The following is a 16,876-nucleotide window of genomic DNA, read 5'->3' as shown; positions in this document are numbered from 1 at the left end:
AGATTCTAATGTATTATGATCATTCTAGACATCAGATTAGAACTGTGGTTTTACAAACTAATTTTAATTTTTCAACCTACAGTTAACTGGGTGATATGGGACCATGTATGAACTGCAGATTTCCAAAATCTGACAATGTAATTTAAATTCAAGTGAAAGGGTATTTATATTTGTTTTCTTTTCTCTCTCTCTTTCTCCTTTCTTTTACAAACAGATTTTGATAAAAATGTTTATTTAAATGTATTTCTTTTTATCATATTTAAACTAGAAAGTGACTGTCATTAGGAATGACAGCAATGATTTACGCAAAGTGGTAATTATTACCTGCCACAAGACAAAACACAGGCTTCAAGTTTTGTGTGTATATATATATTTTTTTTTTTCTAAAGCTTTGCTAACACACAAAAAGTGACAAATGTATCTTTCTGGATTCAAAGTGGCTTTTTTATTTTAAGGCTTAAGAAAAATGGAATAATAAAATATTATTGCTGATCCCTTAGATCTGCATGCTGGGGAATCATAGAATATCAGGGTTGGAAGGGACCTCTGGAGGCCATCTAGTCCAACCCCCTGCCCAGAGCAGGACCAATCCCAACTACATCATCTCAGCCAGGGCTTTGTCAAGCCTGACCTTAAAAACTTCAAAGGAAGGAGATTCCACCACCTCCCTAGGTACCCATTCCAGCACTTCACCACCCTCCTAGTGAAAAAGTTTTTCCTAATATCCAACCTAAATCTTCCCCACTGCAACTTGAGACCATTACTCCTTGTTCTGTCATCAGCTACCACTGAGAACAGTCTAGATCCATCCTCTTTGGAACCCTCTTTCAGGTAGTTGAAAGCAGCTATCAAATCCCCCCTCATTCTTCTCTTCCACAGACTAAACAATCCCAGTTCCCTCAGCCTCTCCTCATAACTCATGTGTTCCAGTCCCCTAATCATTTTTGTTGCCCTCCGCTGGACGTTTTCCAATTTTTCCACATCCTTCTTGTAGTGTGGGGCCCAAAACTGGACACAGTACTCCAGATGAGGCCTCACCAATGGCGAATAGAGGGGAACGATCACATCCCTTGATCTGCTGGAGGAGGGCAAATGTGTTTAGGTCTGGGGAGATTAAAAATCAGTCACTAATAATCCTCTCCTCTACATCAGACAATGCAACTCCACACACTGATATAATCTATTTTAGCAGAGATATGCGGAACGCTGAACTCAGGTTTTAAAAACTATCTATTCACTAGCAGCATGAATAAGTAGTAACAATATGTGTAGTGAACTTTATACTTTTTGTTCTTTGTTCAATGTTTGGCAAATTGCAAATTCCTTTAAAGAAATCACTATTTGAAATTATTCTAAGATTTTTTTTGTATTTATCTGTTGACTCTATAGATTTCTCATGAACACTTTCCTCTGGTGACATATTTTCCTACGAACTGAGGTTGCATTCTTTTTTCTCCTGCTAGTTGGAGAGAGTCTGTATTGTATTTTGTTTCCACTTAAAAAAAATATAATAAAAAAGTCCTGTTACTGAGAAGAAGAATATTTTCCTGATGACTTGCCATTGTTAGACCTGGGAATTGTAAATCTTTAGTTCTGCTCACTATGACTACTGGAGTTAAAATGCTGCCATATCTAATTAACATTTAGGTCATAGGTAAGGGGTACACAAAGGGCTTTCACAGTTGGCAGTCACAATGCAAAAGGGAGAGATGAAGTACTTCAGCAGCTACAACCAATCAAAGAAATGTAATGTCCTATTCTGACCTCTCGTAGCCATTTGGGCAAGAGTATATTTGGTACGGGTGCCATGGCCAGGGACAAATGATTTCTCTACACATTCAATATAGCATTGTCATTGACACAAGCCCATAGTGGATGTCTTTGTCTGGCACCTTTAAGGTACAGTTCAGAAGTCTGCCTCATGTGACCTTTCTGGTTCCAAAGTGTGTAACCACCATAATACTTCTGTGCATCATTTCTTAAAGCACTAAAAACAGAGTTCAGCTTTCCAGCACTGTCATCCTCACCTAAGCGCTTAAATAAAATATTTTACCCCCAACAACAAACTTTTAACTTTAGCCAGATTGTAAATTAATTGGACTGCATCCCAGACAAGCTTGCTAAATTGCAGTTCCACCAAAGCAGAATGTTTTTAGTGGAATCCTATTTTTACCAAAACTAATTCATTCAAACTACAGACTGCAAAATCATTAAATTGTTACACACTGCATAGACTTAACCTACTTTCAGCTGAACTGAATCATACACCTTGTGTGATAATCAAAGAACATCAAAGTCTTTATTAGTTCTCATTATAATGAGAAGCAAAATGTTCTGCTCTTCTGATGCATCTTTAGAAAATCTGCAATACTGTGGAAAAAACACAGAATAGGATTGTGTTTCTCATTCAACAGGCAGTATCAGCATTTTTCTAGAGGCACTTATTTCTGTGGTCTTCACAAACAGTAATCATAGAAATGTTGGGTTGGAAGAGATGTCAAGAGTCATCACTCCAGTCCCCCATTCTGAGACAGGACCATCCCTGACAGGTGTGTCCAACCTGTTTTAAAAACCCTCCAATGATGAGATTCCATTATCTTTCCTAGAAGCCTATTCCAGTGGTTAACTATCTTTAGAGTTAGAAAGTTTCTTTTAGAATCTAACCCAAATCTCCCTTGCTACAGTTTAAGCTCATTATTTCTTGTCCTGCCTTCAGTGGACATGGAGAACAAATGATCACCGTCCTCTTTTTAACAGTCCTTAACAAATTTGATGATTGTTGTTAAGTTTCCCCTCAGTCTTATTTTATCAAGACTAAGCATGCCCAAGTTTTTAACCTCTCCTCATAGGTCCGGTTTTCTCAACCTTTTACCTTTTGTGTTGCCCTTTTCCAGACTCCCTCCAATTTGTCCATATCTTAACTAACATGTGGTGCCCAGAATTGGACACAGTACTCAGGTAGAATGGGACAATTACTTCCCATGTTTTACATAATAAACTCCTGTTAATACCCCCAAGAATGATACTGGCCTTTTCCCCAACTGAATCACACTGTTGACTCATATTCTATTTGCGGTCCATTATAATCTTGATAGCAGGGGTTTTCAACCTTTTTTTTCCATGAGTGGACCCCTAAAAAATTTCAAATGGAGGTGCAGCCCCCTTTGGAAATCTTAGACATAGTGTGTGGACCTGCAGGGGTCCATGGATCACAGGTTAAAAACCACTGCTCTATAGCCTTTTCAGCAGTACTACTGCCTAACCAGTTACTCCCTATTTTGTAGTTCTGTGTTTCATTTTTATTTCTTAAGTCTACTACAGGGGTTGGCAACCTTTGGCATGTGGCCCATCAAGGTAATCCAGTGGTGGACCAGGAGACATTTTGTTTACATTGACCGTCTGCAGGCACAGCCCCTGCAGCTCCCACTGGCCACGGTTCGCTGTTCCCAGCCAATGGGGGCTGCGGGAAGCAGTGTGAGGGACGAGCTGGCCGCCACTTCCCACAGCTCCTATTAGCCGGGAACAGCGAACCGTGCCTGCAGATGGTCAATGTAAACAAAATGTCTTGCGGCCTGCCAGTGGATTACTTTGATGGGCCGCGTGCTGAAGGTTGCCGACCCCTGGTCTACTACTTTGCACTTGTCTTCACTGAATGTCATCTTGTTGATTTCAGACCAATTCTCCAATTTGACAACATTATTTTGAATTCTAATCCAAAGTGCCCTGCTTGGTGTCATCTGCAAATTTTATAGGCATACACACCAAGTTATTAATTAAAATACTGAATAGTACCAGATCCAGGACAGAACCCTTCCAGACTCCACGTGATATGTCAGTAACGAACTGATCCCCACAATATTCCTGTGAGGAGGAAAGAATTATGTCCATTTCAGATACAGGGGACTGAGGCACCAATGAAATCATGGATAACTGGTCCAATGTCCTTTAGTATGTGTGTTACCGACCTGGAAATCAGAGCAAACACTTCTGATTCACTATTCAGAGCCTTAACTGCATGGACATCCTTTCTCCCAAAGCTCATGTGATCCTTTAGCTCAGCAAGTGATTTTCATTAGAAGGTATATATTGGAGAAAAATAACTATTTTATTTTGTTGCACTGACTCCAAACTACTGTAGTCTGTACTAATGCCACTGCATTCCTTCATACACTCAGGTTCCTTTCAACCCTTGTGTATATCTTTAAGAGTAACATAGAACATATACATTATAGATTAAATTTGTGTCTGTCCAGTGGGTCAGCACAGGCTCTGTGCATCATGTAAGTTACACTTAAACCGTCTTCTGAAGGCTTACATGGTACACAGCCATTGTGCTGGGTCTCAGCACAAGGGAGATTTTCAACACAAGTTCTTCATATTTTGAGCACCATAATGTATGGAGTAATTGTCAAGACTACAATTTGTCTGCTAGGAAGACCTTTCCTGACAGACACCACCATGTTAAATTAGAATAAATTACTGGTAGTCTTTTGAGGAAATACAAGCAATTTTCTAGAGTTAAAACACCCAGCAGATATCAATTACTTGATTAATCAATTTCTCAAAATAGGTTGCTTGACCACACAACTAAATGATCAGCAAATGAACTGTGAAGGCTAGATAAAAAATTCTTTCCTCGGTGTGCAGCACAACTGTCATGGAATGAAAGAGGAAAAAGCAGACATTAAATATAAGACTGCAGTTCCTTGCACATGAAAAAAAAATATCCTTTTTCTCACAAATGTGGAAGAAATTCTTGTAAAACTAGGTTTTACATATAAGAACATAAGAATGGCCATACTGGGTCAGACCAAAGGTCCATCCAGCTCAATATACTGTCTGCCAACAGTGGCCAATGCCAGGTGCCCCAGAGGGAGTGAATCCCTAACACGTAATGATCCATTGATCTCTCTCCTGCCATCCATCTCCACCCTCTGAGAAACAGAGGCTAGGGACACCATTCCTTACCCATCCTGGCTAACAGCCATTAATGGACTTAATCTCCATGAATATATCCAGTTCTCTTTTAAACCCTGTTAAAGTCCCAGCCTTCACAACCTCCTCAGGTAAGGAGTTCCACACATTGACTGTGCACTGTGTGAAGAAGAACTTCCTTTTATTTGTTTTAAACCTGCTGCCCATTAATTTCATTTGGTGGCCCCTAGTTCTTATATTTATGGGAACAAGTAAATAACATTTCCTTATTCACTTTCTCCACACCACTCATGATTTTAGATATCTCTATCATATCCCCCCTTAGTCTCCTCTTTTCCGAGCTGAAAAGTCCTAGTCTTTTTAATCTCTCCTCATATGGGACCCGTTCCAAACCCCTAATCATTTTAGTTACCCTTCTCTGAACCTTTTCTAATGCCCGTATATCTTTTTTGAGATGAGGAGACCACATCTGTACGCAGTATTCAAGATATGGGCGTACCTTGGATTTATATAAGGGCAATAAGATATTCTCTATCTCTTTTTTAATGATTCCTAACATCCTGTTTGCATCCCTAATGTAATTCCGTATGGAATATTGCATGGATACATATAATGCATACCTAGTTTCCACAGGTTGGGAGCTATGGTGTAAAACTAAAGAAAATATTAGGTGTTTAATATTCAAATCAAAATAAAAAATGTTGAAAACACTCAAATTTGTAAAAATGATGGTTTCTTCTTGAAAAATGGACATTTGCCTGACAATAGGTCTGTGTTCATTCTAAAATTGTCCTATTTTAAGAAAAAACCTGATCTTTAATTGCTTTTTTTGTTTCAGATATTAACAGTGAAGAAATATGTTAAAATTCAAATGTTGCTTTTTTAAAAAAATGTGAAAAATAGAAAAGTAGCTAAATAAAGTATTTTATTCTTGCTAAAGACTGACTTGCACACTCCTATAACACGTAGAATGAAATGCAATAGTTTCTATCACATCAGCAAACTATACCTGCCCATTATATGCAGTTGCTGGAAAAACACATCTCAGCCGAAAGTGAGGACAACCATTTGGGACAATTACTCAAAATATAGGGGGCATTTCAAATACACAAGTGATGTCATACTTTGACACTCATCACAGATAAATAAATGTCATTATGGAGCTATCACCATCATAAAGGTTGAACCAAACATTAGATAGCTTTCACATCAGAGGCCTAATTATAAGGCATCACAAACGTATAAGACATGTATGTACAAAGCCACATAACTCCCGAATTCATAGAATCATAGAATATCAGGGTTGGAAGGGACCTCAGGAGGTCATCTAGTCCAACCCCCTGCTCAAAGCAGGACCAATCCCCAATTAAATCATCCCAGCCAGGGCTTTGTCAAGCCTGACCTTAAAAACTTCTAAGGAAGGAGATTCTACCACCTCCCTAGGTAACGCATTCCAGTGCTTCACCACCCTCCTAGTGAAAAAGTTTTTCCTAATATCCAACCTAAACCTCCCCCACTGCAACTTGAGACCATTACTCCTTGTCCTGTCATCTTCTACCACTGAGAATAGTCTAGAACCATCCTCTTTGGAACCACCTCTCAGGTAGTTGAAAGCAGCTATCAAATCCCCCCTCATTCTTCTCTTCCGCAGACTAAACAATCCCAGTTCCGTCAGCCTCTCCTCATAAGTCATGTGTTCCAGACCCCTAATCATTTTTGTTGCCCTTCGCTGGACTCTCTCCAATTTATCCACATCCTTCTTGTAGTGTGGGGCCCAAAACTGGACACAGTACTCCAGATGAGGCCTCACCAATGTCGAATAGAGGGGAATGATCACGTCCCTCGATCTGCTCGCTATGCCCCTACTTATACATCCCAAAATGCCATTGGCCTTCTTGGCAACAAGGGCACACTGCTGACTCATATCCAGCTTCTCGTCCACTGTAACCCCTAGGTCCTTTTCCGCAGAACTGCTGCCTAGCCATTCGGTCCCTAGTCTGTAGCTGTGCATTGGGTTCTTCCGTCCTAAGTGCAGGACCCTGCATTTATCCTTATTGAACCTCATCAGGTTTCTTTTGGCCCAATCCTCCAATTTGTCTAGGTCCCTCTGTATCCTATCTCTGCCCTCCAACGTATCTACCACTCCTCCCAGTTTAGTATCATCCGCAAATTTGCTGAGAGTGCAATCCACACCATCCTCCAGATCATTTATGAAGATATTGAACAAAACCGGCCCCAGGACCGACCCCTGGGGCACTCCACTTGACACCGGCTGCCAACTAGACATGGAGCCATTGATCACTACCCGTTGAGCCCGACAATCTAGCCAACTTTCTACCCACCTTATAGAACATTCATCCAGCCCATACTTCTTTAACTTGCTGACAAGAATACTGTGGGAGACCGTGTCAAAAGCTTTGCTAAAGTCAAGAAACAATACATCCACTGCTTTCCCTTCATCCACAGAATCAGTAATCTCATCATAGAAGGCGATTAGATTAGTCAGGCATGACCTTCCCTTGGTGAATCCATGCTGACTGTTCCTGATCACTTTCCTCTCGTGTAAGTGCTTCAGGATTGATTCCTTAAGGACCTGCTCCATGATTTTTCCGGGGAATGAGGTGAGGCTGACTGGCCTGTAGTTCCCAGGATCCTCCTTCTTCCCTTTTTTAAAGATTGGCACTACATTAGCCTTTTTCCAGTCATCTGGGACTTCCCCCATTCGCCACGAGTTTTCAAAGATAATGGCCAATGGCTCTGCAATCACATCTGCCAATTCCTTTAGCACTCTCGGATGCAACTCGTCCGGCCCCATGGACTTGTGCACGTCCAGCTTTTCTAAATAGTCCCTAACCACCTCTTTCTCCACAGAGGGCTGGCCATCTACTCCCCATGTTGCGATGCCCAGCGCAGCAGTCTGGGAGCTGTCCTTGTTAGTGAAGACAGAGGCAAAAAAAGCATTGAGCACATTAGCTTTTTCCACATCCTCTGTCACTAGGTTGCCTCCCTCATTCAGTAAGGGGCCCACACTTTCCTTGGCTTTCTTCTTGTTGCCAACATACCTGAAGAAACCCTTCTTGTTACTCTTGACATCTCTTGCTAGCTGCAGCTCCAGGTGCGATTTGGCCCTCCTGATTTCATTCCTACATGCCCGAGCAATATTTTTATACTCTTCCCTGGTCATATGTCCAACCTTCCACTTCTTGTGAGCTTCTTTTTTATGTTTAAGATCTGCTAGGATTTCACCATTAAGCCAAGCTGGTCGCCTGCCATATTTACTATTCTTTCGACTCATCGGGATGGTTTGTCCCTGTAACCTCAACAGGGATTCCTTGAAATACAGCCAGCTCTCCTGGACTCCTTTCCCCTTCATGTTAGTCCCCCAGGGGATCCTACCCATCCGCTCCCTGAGGGAGTCGAAGTCTGCTTTCCTGAAGTCCAGGGTCCGTATCCTGCTGCTTACCTTTCTTCCCTGTGTCGGGATCCTGAACTCGACCATCTCATGGTCACTGCCTCCCAGATTCCCATCCACTTTTGCTTCCCCCACTAATTCTTCCCTGTTTGTGAGCAGCAGGTCAAGAAAAGCTCCCCCTCTAGTTGGCTCATCTAGCACTTGCACCAGGAAATTGTCCCCTACGCTTTCCAAAAACTTCCTCAGTTCCTGAGTTCCCTCAGTCCATGGACAAATTATGCAAACAAAGGCATTTAATATGTTTAAGGTGACCTCAGCAACAGACTGTGAAGTTCTCAGAGGATTTATCAGAACTAGAGCTGGCCAGAAACTGGAATTTCCATTCAGTGGGAAATTCAAAAACAAAAAACAAACAAAAACCACACAGCACACACTACAAACATTCCAGAATGGATCAAACCCCAAAATTTCAATATTTCCACAGAAAAAGAATTCTGACATTTAGTTTTGATCTTTTTTGAAAAGTTTCCAAGGCTCTCCAAGCTTCTTGGAGCTCAGGCAGTCAATCAGGTAAGAAGGTGAGCAGCCCAGGAGCATGGAAGTCCTGGCTCTGGAGTAGTCTACACTGCAGCTGTGAGAATGCCTCCCAACCCGAGGTAGCCAAACTCATGCTAGCAGGGCTTGAGATAGCATGCTAAAAATAGAAGTGTGAACATTGCAGCTCCAGCGAAGACTCAGTCTAGCCACCCAAACTCAGACCCATAGGGTATGTCTACTCTGCAATGTAAGCTCAGGGTTCGAACTCAAGCTCAGGTCTAACCCCCCTTCTGTCTACAAACAAATTGTGCTAACCCAGAGTCTCAGGACCTCACAGGGGTGGAGTGTTTGAACCTGAGTCAAGCTGGGACCCATCAGTTTAGGTGTAGCCCTCCTTGACTCGTGCTCTGGAGTCGGCCAAAAGTATCCCACAATCCCATGGGCTGACTTTCTATGTCCTTTGGACAATCAAGTTTGGTGGACAATCAAGTTTTCCCACACTGCACCATGAACAGGGCTAGTGTGGCTACATTTTGGGAGGTGCTAGGAAGTTTGGGATATGAGATATGATAAGTTTGGGATATGGGATATGGGATATGATAAGTTTGGGATAGCGTTCAACAATTCTAACCTGGGGTTGCAAATGAGTACAGATGCTCAAGCCTAGGTTAACAAACTCAGAGTCTGCTAACTCAAGTTCTACTAACCCTGGGCTTACACTGGACAGTGGGTTATGTCTACCCTGCAATGTCCACACTGCTATTCTTAGCGTGATAGCTCGAGCTATGAGTTTCTCTGCATGGGCTGGGAGACTTACTCCCACCTGCAGTGCTGATATACCTGAAGGTCCCTGGTAGCCTTTGCTTCCTATGGCCTGTGCTACGCAGTGGTCACTTCTTGCCTTAGAATCTATGAAATGCCAGTTTGTTTATTTTTGCTCTGGGCATATATAGCCATTTACAAAAGACAAGGTAGGAGGCAGGTCATAGTCACAATCTTTAAACTACCTGCAACCACCTTTACTATATAAAAGGAAAACAGAGCACTGTTTGGAATTTTAGAAGGCAGTGAAACAAGCAGAAATAAGGTTCTTAAAAATAACAGCTCTTGGCAAGCAGACCAGACAGCCAAGGAAAATAACCAAGGTATCATCCATGCACATAATACATACACAGTGCAGTAATGGGGCTGATTTAAATGAGATATTAGCCCTGCTGCAAAATCCATGCTGTCAGGGTAATTGAGCCAAGTAGTCTTTTCTAACAATATTTTAAAATGCGAGAAAGGAAACAAAAGTGCAGAAATAAAGCGAAAACGATGGTTTTCCATGCTATATCTTTGCATTTCTATAGTTGCACTGGAGATTCTCTCTCTCAGATTCCCTGCCTATCGATGTAGTATCTAGCAAAGTGGCTGGCATATACCATGTGTTACAGATGGATCAGCAATGGCATACATCTGGCATGCCAGCTGTGTAGTTTTCCACACTATCTTTGTTTTCCCCAGTTTTCAGCAGCACTGATACCACACTGCCCTTCAGAGGCTATATTCTTCCTTGACGGTACCTTAGTGACACTGGACAAAGCAGAAATGTTAACAGGAGTAGCAGCACAACAAACATGGGCCTCTAAATTAGGTTGGTTGCTATTCTAGAACCTGCTACAGACACTTTTGCAGGGATCCTTAAAGCTATAACTGGCTAGTACTCTCCTCTGTGATTTTAACTTTTCCATTATTTTTGACAGCTTTGTTCCATACATGCAGTCTTTTACAGTGGGCTGTATAGCTGAAACTTCACTAGTATAATATGGTGAAATAAAAAGAGAAAAAAAAATCTCTTGCCCACATTGTTGACTGTCCGGAGAATAGAGACAATAATATGTGTCTTACGTACGAATACACTGATTAAACACAAAGAAATGATGCCACAAATGCAAGGCACCACACCTACTCTTTGTGCATTCAAAACAAACCACCATATTTATACACTTGGCAGAATTCAATTTTTATTTGTTATAATTTTGATGGATAATATTGAGGTTAATTTGTAAGCAGTTTTTATTTGTATTTGTTTAAATTTTCACAGTTGCACAAAATTCTGATTTTTATCAATTTAAGTCTTCAGATTTGTGGGAAACTATGGGAGGGAGACAGACAATAATTATTTAATGACAATAGACATTGACATTCAAAATGTTAAAGCTTTGCAAAACACTAAAACACAAAATGTCAATATCACATGTCAAAATGGACAAAGTAAATATCCCTCAACCAAACTATAATCATTATAAAAGCAGCATTTTTCTTACTTTGCCTACCTGTAAATTTAAATTATCAATGGAAATCTTTTTTGTCAGTTTGTGTGTGTACGGTGAAGTCGACATTTACCAACTTTTACTGATAAAAATATAATCTTTCCAAGCCTACTTATATATCAAAAGGCGCAGAAGAGGCTTTTGGACCTTTAATTATTTTGAGCACCTCCCTCCCCGTTTCTTTTGTTTTCAGTTAACAAGAGTTATTACAGTTACCCAAGCCTTCAGCAAACAGTAATTAAGGTGTAAAAAGGGAATTACTGCACTACAAATGAGCAGCTAGTAACACCCATTTGAATATCCTCCAATTTCTTTTCTTAATTATGCATTCCATCTGGAAGTGTGGGATGAAGACAGATGTTTACACAACCAGCAACCAAAAATTACCCTGAAGAAAATGTAGCTCTTGTCTACACCGGGAATTTGCCCCAGTTACAAAAACTTATGTGGCCATTCTAATGCACACCTCTAGCACATACAGGCAAAGCCACTAGTTGCACTGATGGATTTTACCTTTTTGCAAAGCCAGCATTCTGACTAAAATAATTACCATTCTACTAAATTAATATGACATATATGCTAAATTGATTAAAATCTTGCTAACCCATAGATCTCAAAATATAATTGTTAACGGAGAATCGCCAGTTAGAGGGGATGTTTCTAGTGGGGTCCTGCAGGGTTTGGTTCATGGATCAATATTGTTATCACTGATATGGAAGAAAATATAAAATCATTACTGATGAATTTGGCTGATGATTCAAAGATTGGTTGGGTAGTAAATAATGAGGAGGCCAAGTCACTGATACAGAGCAATCTGAATTGCTTGGTAAAATGGATGCACTCAAACAACTGGACTTTTAACATAAGATGTATGCACGAACATACATCTAAGAATAAAGAAGGTTGGCCATACTAATTGGACTGGGTATTATATTTTCTGGAAAACAGCAACTTTGGAAAGGATTTTGGAAACATTATTGATACCAGTTGAACACGAGCTCCTAGTGTGACATAGTGGCAAAAACATCTAAGATGATACCTGGATGTAAACGAAGCATTGGGGGTGGGCAGGGAGGAGAGCATTATTACTTTAGTATATGGCATTAGTGAGACCATTACCGGAATGCAGCATTCATTTCTGGAGTGCACGTTTTTTTAAAAAGGATGTTGAAAACTTGAAGAGGGCTTAGGGAAGAAGTGAAAGAATGATTCTGTAAAACACATCTTACAATGAGAGACTAAAGAGTTCAGTCTTAAGCTTATGGAGAAGAAACATAAGAGATGATGTGATCATGGTCTGTAATTACCTATACAGGAGGAGAATGATATTGCAGGGTTCTTTTAAATATAGCAGCCAAAGTTCTAAAAATATCTAATGGCTGGAGGTTGAAGTTAGTTATATTCAAATTGGAAATAAATTGCATATTTTTAACTGAGGATATTTAACCATTGGAACACGTTCCCAAGGGATGTTGGTTGAGGCCCCATCACTTGGAGTCTTTACATCAAGAATCAATATTTTTCTAACACATATGCTGTAGTTCAAACAGGTTTTTGGGCAAGACGCAAAAAATTATTAGGTAAACTACTATGGCCTGTGTTATGCAAAGCGGTCAGACTAGATAAGCACAATGGCCCCTTTTGGCATTATAAATCTATTAACCTATGAAAATCCAGTTTGAAATTTTAAAGTAAACCTAAGTTGCCAGAAGTGTCTGAATGTCAGTTCAGATTCGACACAGAACCCTCACCCTTCTGATTGGACAGCAGAATTAGAGGAATAGTGTGCATGCAATGTAGTTGCAGCTGTGCCGGGCCCAAGATATTAGAGAGACAATGTAGGTGAGGTATATCTTATATATGTGTGTACATATATATGTGTATATGTAGGTGAGGTGTATCAATATATCTTATTGGACCAACTTCTGTTGGTGAGAGAGACAAGCTTTCAAGCTGCACAAAGCTCTTCTTCCGGTCTGGAAAAGATACTCCCAGTGTCACAGCTAAAAGCCAGGTGGAACAGATTTGTTTAGCATAAGTAGTTAGTACACATTCCAGGTGAAGTGGCCCGTTAACACCTCTGCAGTCATAAGAAAAAAATGGGGTTAGTGGGTTTCAGATTGGTTTAATAAGCCATAAACCCAATGTCTCTGTTCAGTCCATGATGTTTAGTGTCTAGCAGAATTATTAATTTAAGCTCTCAGGCTCCTCTTTTGAAAGTGTTGTACAGGTTGCCTATAAGGATGAGGATGGATAGATCAGATAAGAGTGACTGCTTTGTGAAAAGTGTTCATCCTCAGATAAAACAATGTTTTTGTCTTATATCATCATATATATTATATATTGTTATCTTTTCTGGCAGGATCTTGTAACGTTTTGAGTTGGTATGTGCCGGTCTCTGGGGAGCTTGCTTCTGATGATGAGGTTGGATGGGTTGTTTGAAGCCCAGAAGTGAAAGCAATGAACCCCCACTTCTGGTCTTCAAACAACCCCCAATCTCTCTCAGCTCATCATCAGAAGCAGGCATATCTCTGCTAACTACTTATGCTAAACAATCTATTCCACTTTGCATTTAGCTGTGATTCTCTGTGAGTACTGAAGAAGAGCTCTGTGAAGCTCAAAAGCTTGTCTTTTTCACCAACCGAAGTTAGTCCAATAAAAGGAATAGTATGTTGCATTCTGATACCTGTAAATGCAGAATGGTGGGAGTCAAGTAGCATAAACCCTTGGAGAACTTCTTTTGAGTTAAAATTAAAATTACTGTTTTAAAATAACAGTACAGATATTACTGAATATTAATTTGTGTTATCATTAAAAATATACATACAAGAAAGTTAAAATACCTGGCTCACTGGTGTTAGTTTAGTAATGAGGATGAAAATAATGTTGAGGAAAATTGTTCATTTAATTTAAGATAATTGATAAGAATAAAAATCCTTTCATATGATTAAAAAGGAGGCTTACTTAAAATTTTCAAGATAATTGTTATTAAAAAGACTGAAAACACTTGCTACTGTTTGTGACAATAAAACCTTATGGCATTATCGACTGACAAAAGTAGGGACAGTGTTCTGAATTTGAGTCAGTGGCCTAATCATCTTTCTAGTTGATTTGAATCAACACATTTTTTTTCTAAATATGACATTAAAAAAGTCTCGATTAATTTGTTTTGTCCAATTTTTTTGCCAATAATAAGCAAACCTAAATTATTAAATGAGATAGCACTAAAGTGAGAGTAAATTTACATCAATTTAGACCAGAATAAAAATCCGTGACTAAATTAACACTGTAGCTCATTCATTACAAAGTAATTGCTAAATAACTGTAAAATACATGACATACTATTCATTACCGATGTAATTAGTACAACTTTTTCTATCCACTTTTATGTACATCCAGAAAAGGAATGCAAATATAATTACTTACCAAGATGGTAGTAACAATTAAAGAGCGATTGGATAGGGAATCTGTGATGTTTGCTGGTTTTCCTTTCTGATTCTCTGTCATGTTAAGGCCACTTGCTGGATCCCAAGTTCCAATCTATAAAAACAGCATATACACTTTATAAATTGTCCATCAATTCTATTAGGCACCTAAGAGAGAATACTGTAAAGGAGAAGTTAAGACTGCTAACGCTTATTATTCACCTCTACTTCATTATCTGCTGCCGTTATATTAAAGTCTGCTTGTTTAAAGTATGATTCACTGTACTTCAAATTGTGCCTGGTGAAGTGTGACATTAAGGGCAAAATGATGCAAAGAATTTCTAAAGTCACTCTGAGTGCTTAATTTCCCATTTAAACTTTCATTCTCCTAGATAAACCACCTCTGATGATAACTTGATAGCAGAGGGGAATTCATTTGCAGAGCATACAGTAGCCCTTCTGAAAATAGATTTATCCCTTCTTCTCATCATAATTAGCATAAGGGCAAAAAAAGATATTTTGGGGAAAATATAATGGGGAAGATTCCAATTTTATTAAGTGGAATCATGTGATTGATTTGCTGATAAGATTCTGTACATATATCTTCTGACACTTAGGGCCTTGAAGTCCTTATCCCAGAAACAGTCAATAGCAGTTTTGCCGAAGTAAGGAGTTCAGATTGTGTCTTACGGGGCTGCATTACTCCAGTGTTAGCCCCACTAAAATCAACAATTACATGAGTGTAAAATTTGAATAACCAAGTGGTAAATCCATACCTTAGCACTTCTCTTTAGGTGTAAGACTGTTTTGGTTCCCTTGTCTTATTTTAGTTCATTATGGTGTATAATCCCCACTCAGAACACTGACAAAATTGAGGCAGAGATGCCTGATGCACCCAGTCAGTGTCCAACCTGATGCTTAGACTGTGAGAGCTGAGCCCGGTGTCAGAGGGGACCCCCACCACTGGCTCAATCAATCCCTGTGCCTGGTGAGGTGGTGCCACACCTCAGCCCCTGGGGACCCCAGTCAGACTCTCAACCCTCCCCTTCCACCTCCCATGCCATTGCCACCCCTGAGCTTCTCGCTTTCCCTTTCTCAGGGGTGTGGAGGGAGACCCTCAGGAAGCAGTATTTGTTTTCCCTTTCCTCACTGCTGCTGAACCCCCTCCACCCCCCTTCCCGGGCTGCTGTACTCCCTACACACACACACACAGGGTGCTGTACTCCACCCCTCCCCCCCCAACACACACACACAGTAGTGCCACTCAGGGCAGTTTTTATTCAGAAAGGGTCTTAAGCTACTTTTCATACACTGATGTGAGCTCTCTTCCTCACCCCTCTGGAAAATAAGGTGGAGCGCCTTTAAATCTGAGTAAGTAAGGAACTTGAATAACCTTACATAATAGCATGTTTCAGTTTGTACATGTGAATATCCTTTGGGGAGTAACTATTACTGTATTTCCAGACCACAGGGCTCTAAAGCAGTGCTGCCCAGTCAGTCAACGCAACCTGGAAATCAGTTGCAAGGGGACAATCAGAAATTGGCACCCACTGGCTAAAAAAGCAGCAAAATCCTGGGGTGATTAGTAACCAGCAGGAGCCCAGGCAGGGAAGGGAAGGAACAGCTCCCCGCCTCCTTCTGCTGCTGCCTCCATCACTCAGCCACCCATAAAACGGTGGGCAAAGTGCAGAGATGTTGGGGAAAGCAGTGATAGGTCACTTGTAGAAGAGAACTGGCAAGAAGGGGAGAGATAAGGTAGTAGCTGAGGAAGAGGAGGCTGAGACTAGGGGTGACCTGGGTTTGTCAATGCTGTTCCAGTACAAGACTGAATTGGGTAGGGTTAGGTTGGGTTAATCTCCACTAGCTTTCCAGCATATTCAGCGATTATAGCCTCGCCTCAGGAAAGTCGTCTATGAATAATACAGATGCAGATCTCTAGGGAGATACTTATGGGAATTCCATATGTATATATTATCCATTTTAAATCTTAAATTCAGGAAACAATATTTTATTTTATTAAGCCTGCCTAAAAATTCTGATACCTGTAGGCAATTAAAGTAATTTCCTCCACTACATCTTTCAACAGGGGGAGGGATAGCTCAGTGGTTTGAGCATTGGCCTGCTAAACCCAGGGTTGTGAGCTCAATCCTTGAGAGGGCCATTTAGGGATCTGGGGCGAAAATTGGGGATTGGTCCTGCTTTGAGCAGGGAGGGTTGGACTAGATGACCTCCTGAGGTCCCTTCCAACCCGA

The 16,876-nt window shown here is 40.5% G+C and overlaps 1 protein-coding gene across 3 annotated transcripts in view; it reads right to left on the bottom strand.

Moving 5' to 3' along the window:
* GRIK2 (glutamate ionotropic receptor kainate type subunit 2) overlaps positions 1-16,876 on the bottom strand; it is a 594,466-nt gene that overhangs the window by 257,271 nt on the left and 320,319 nt on the right. For all 3 annotated transcript variants that reach the window (XM_074948159.1, XM_074948161.1, XM_074948160.1), the window contains exon 10: positions 14,626-14,739. In XM_074948159.1, the coding sequence (XP_074804260.1) occupies positions 14,626-14,739 (114 nt within the window). The remainder of the gene's footprint in view (positions 1-14,625; positions 14,740-16,876) is intronic.

The sequence above is a fragment of the Natator depressus genome, chromosome 3 (genome assembly GCF_965152275.1).
Source record: "Natator depressus isolate rNatDep1 chromosome 3, rNatDep2.hap1, whole genome shotgun sequence".
Classification (NCBI taxonomy): Eukaryota; Metazoa; Chordata; order Testudines; family Cheloniidae; genus Natator; species Natator depressus.
The sequence above is the reverse complement of the archived record's forward strand: the minus strand, read 5'-3'. Positions and strand labels throughout refer to the sequence as shown.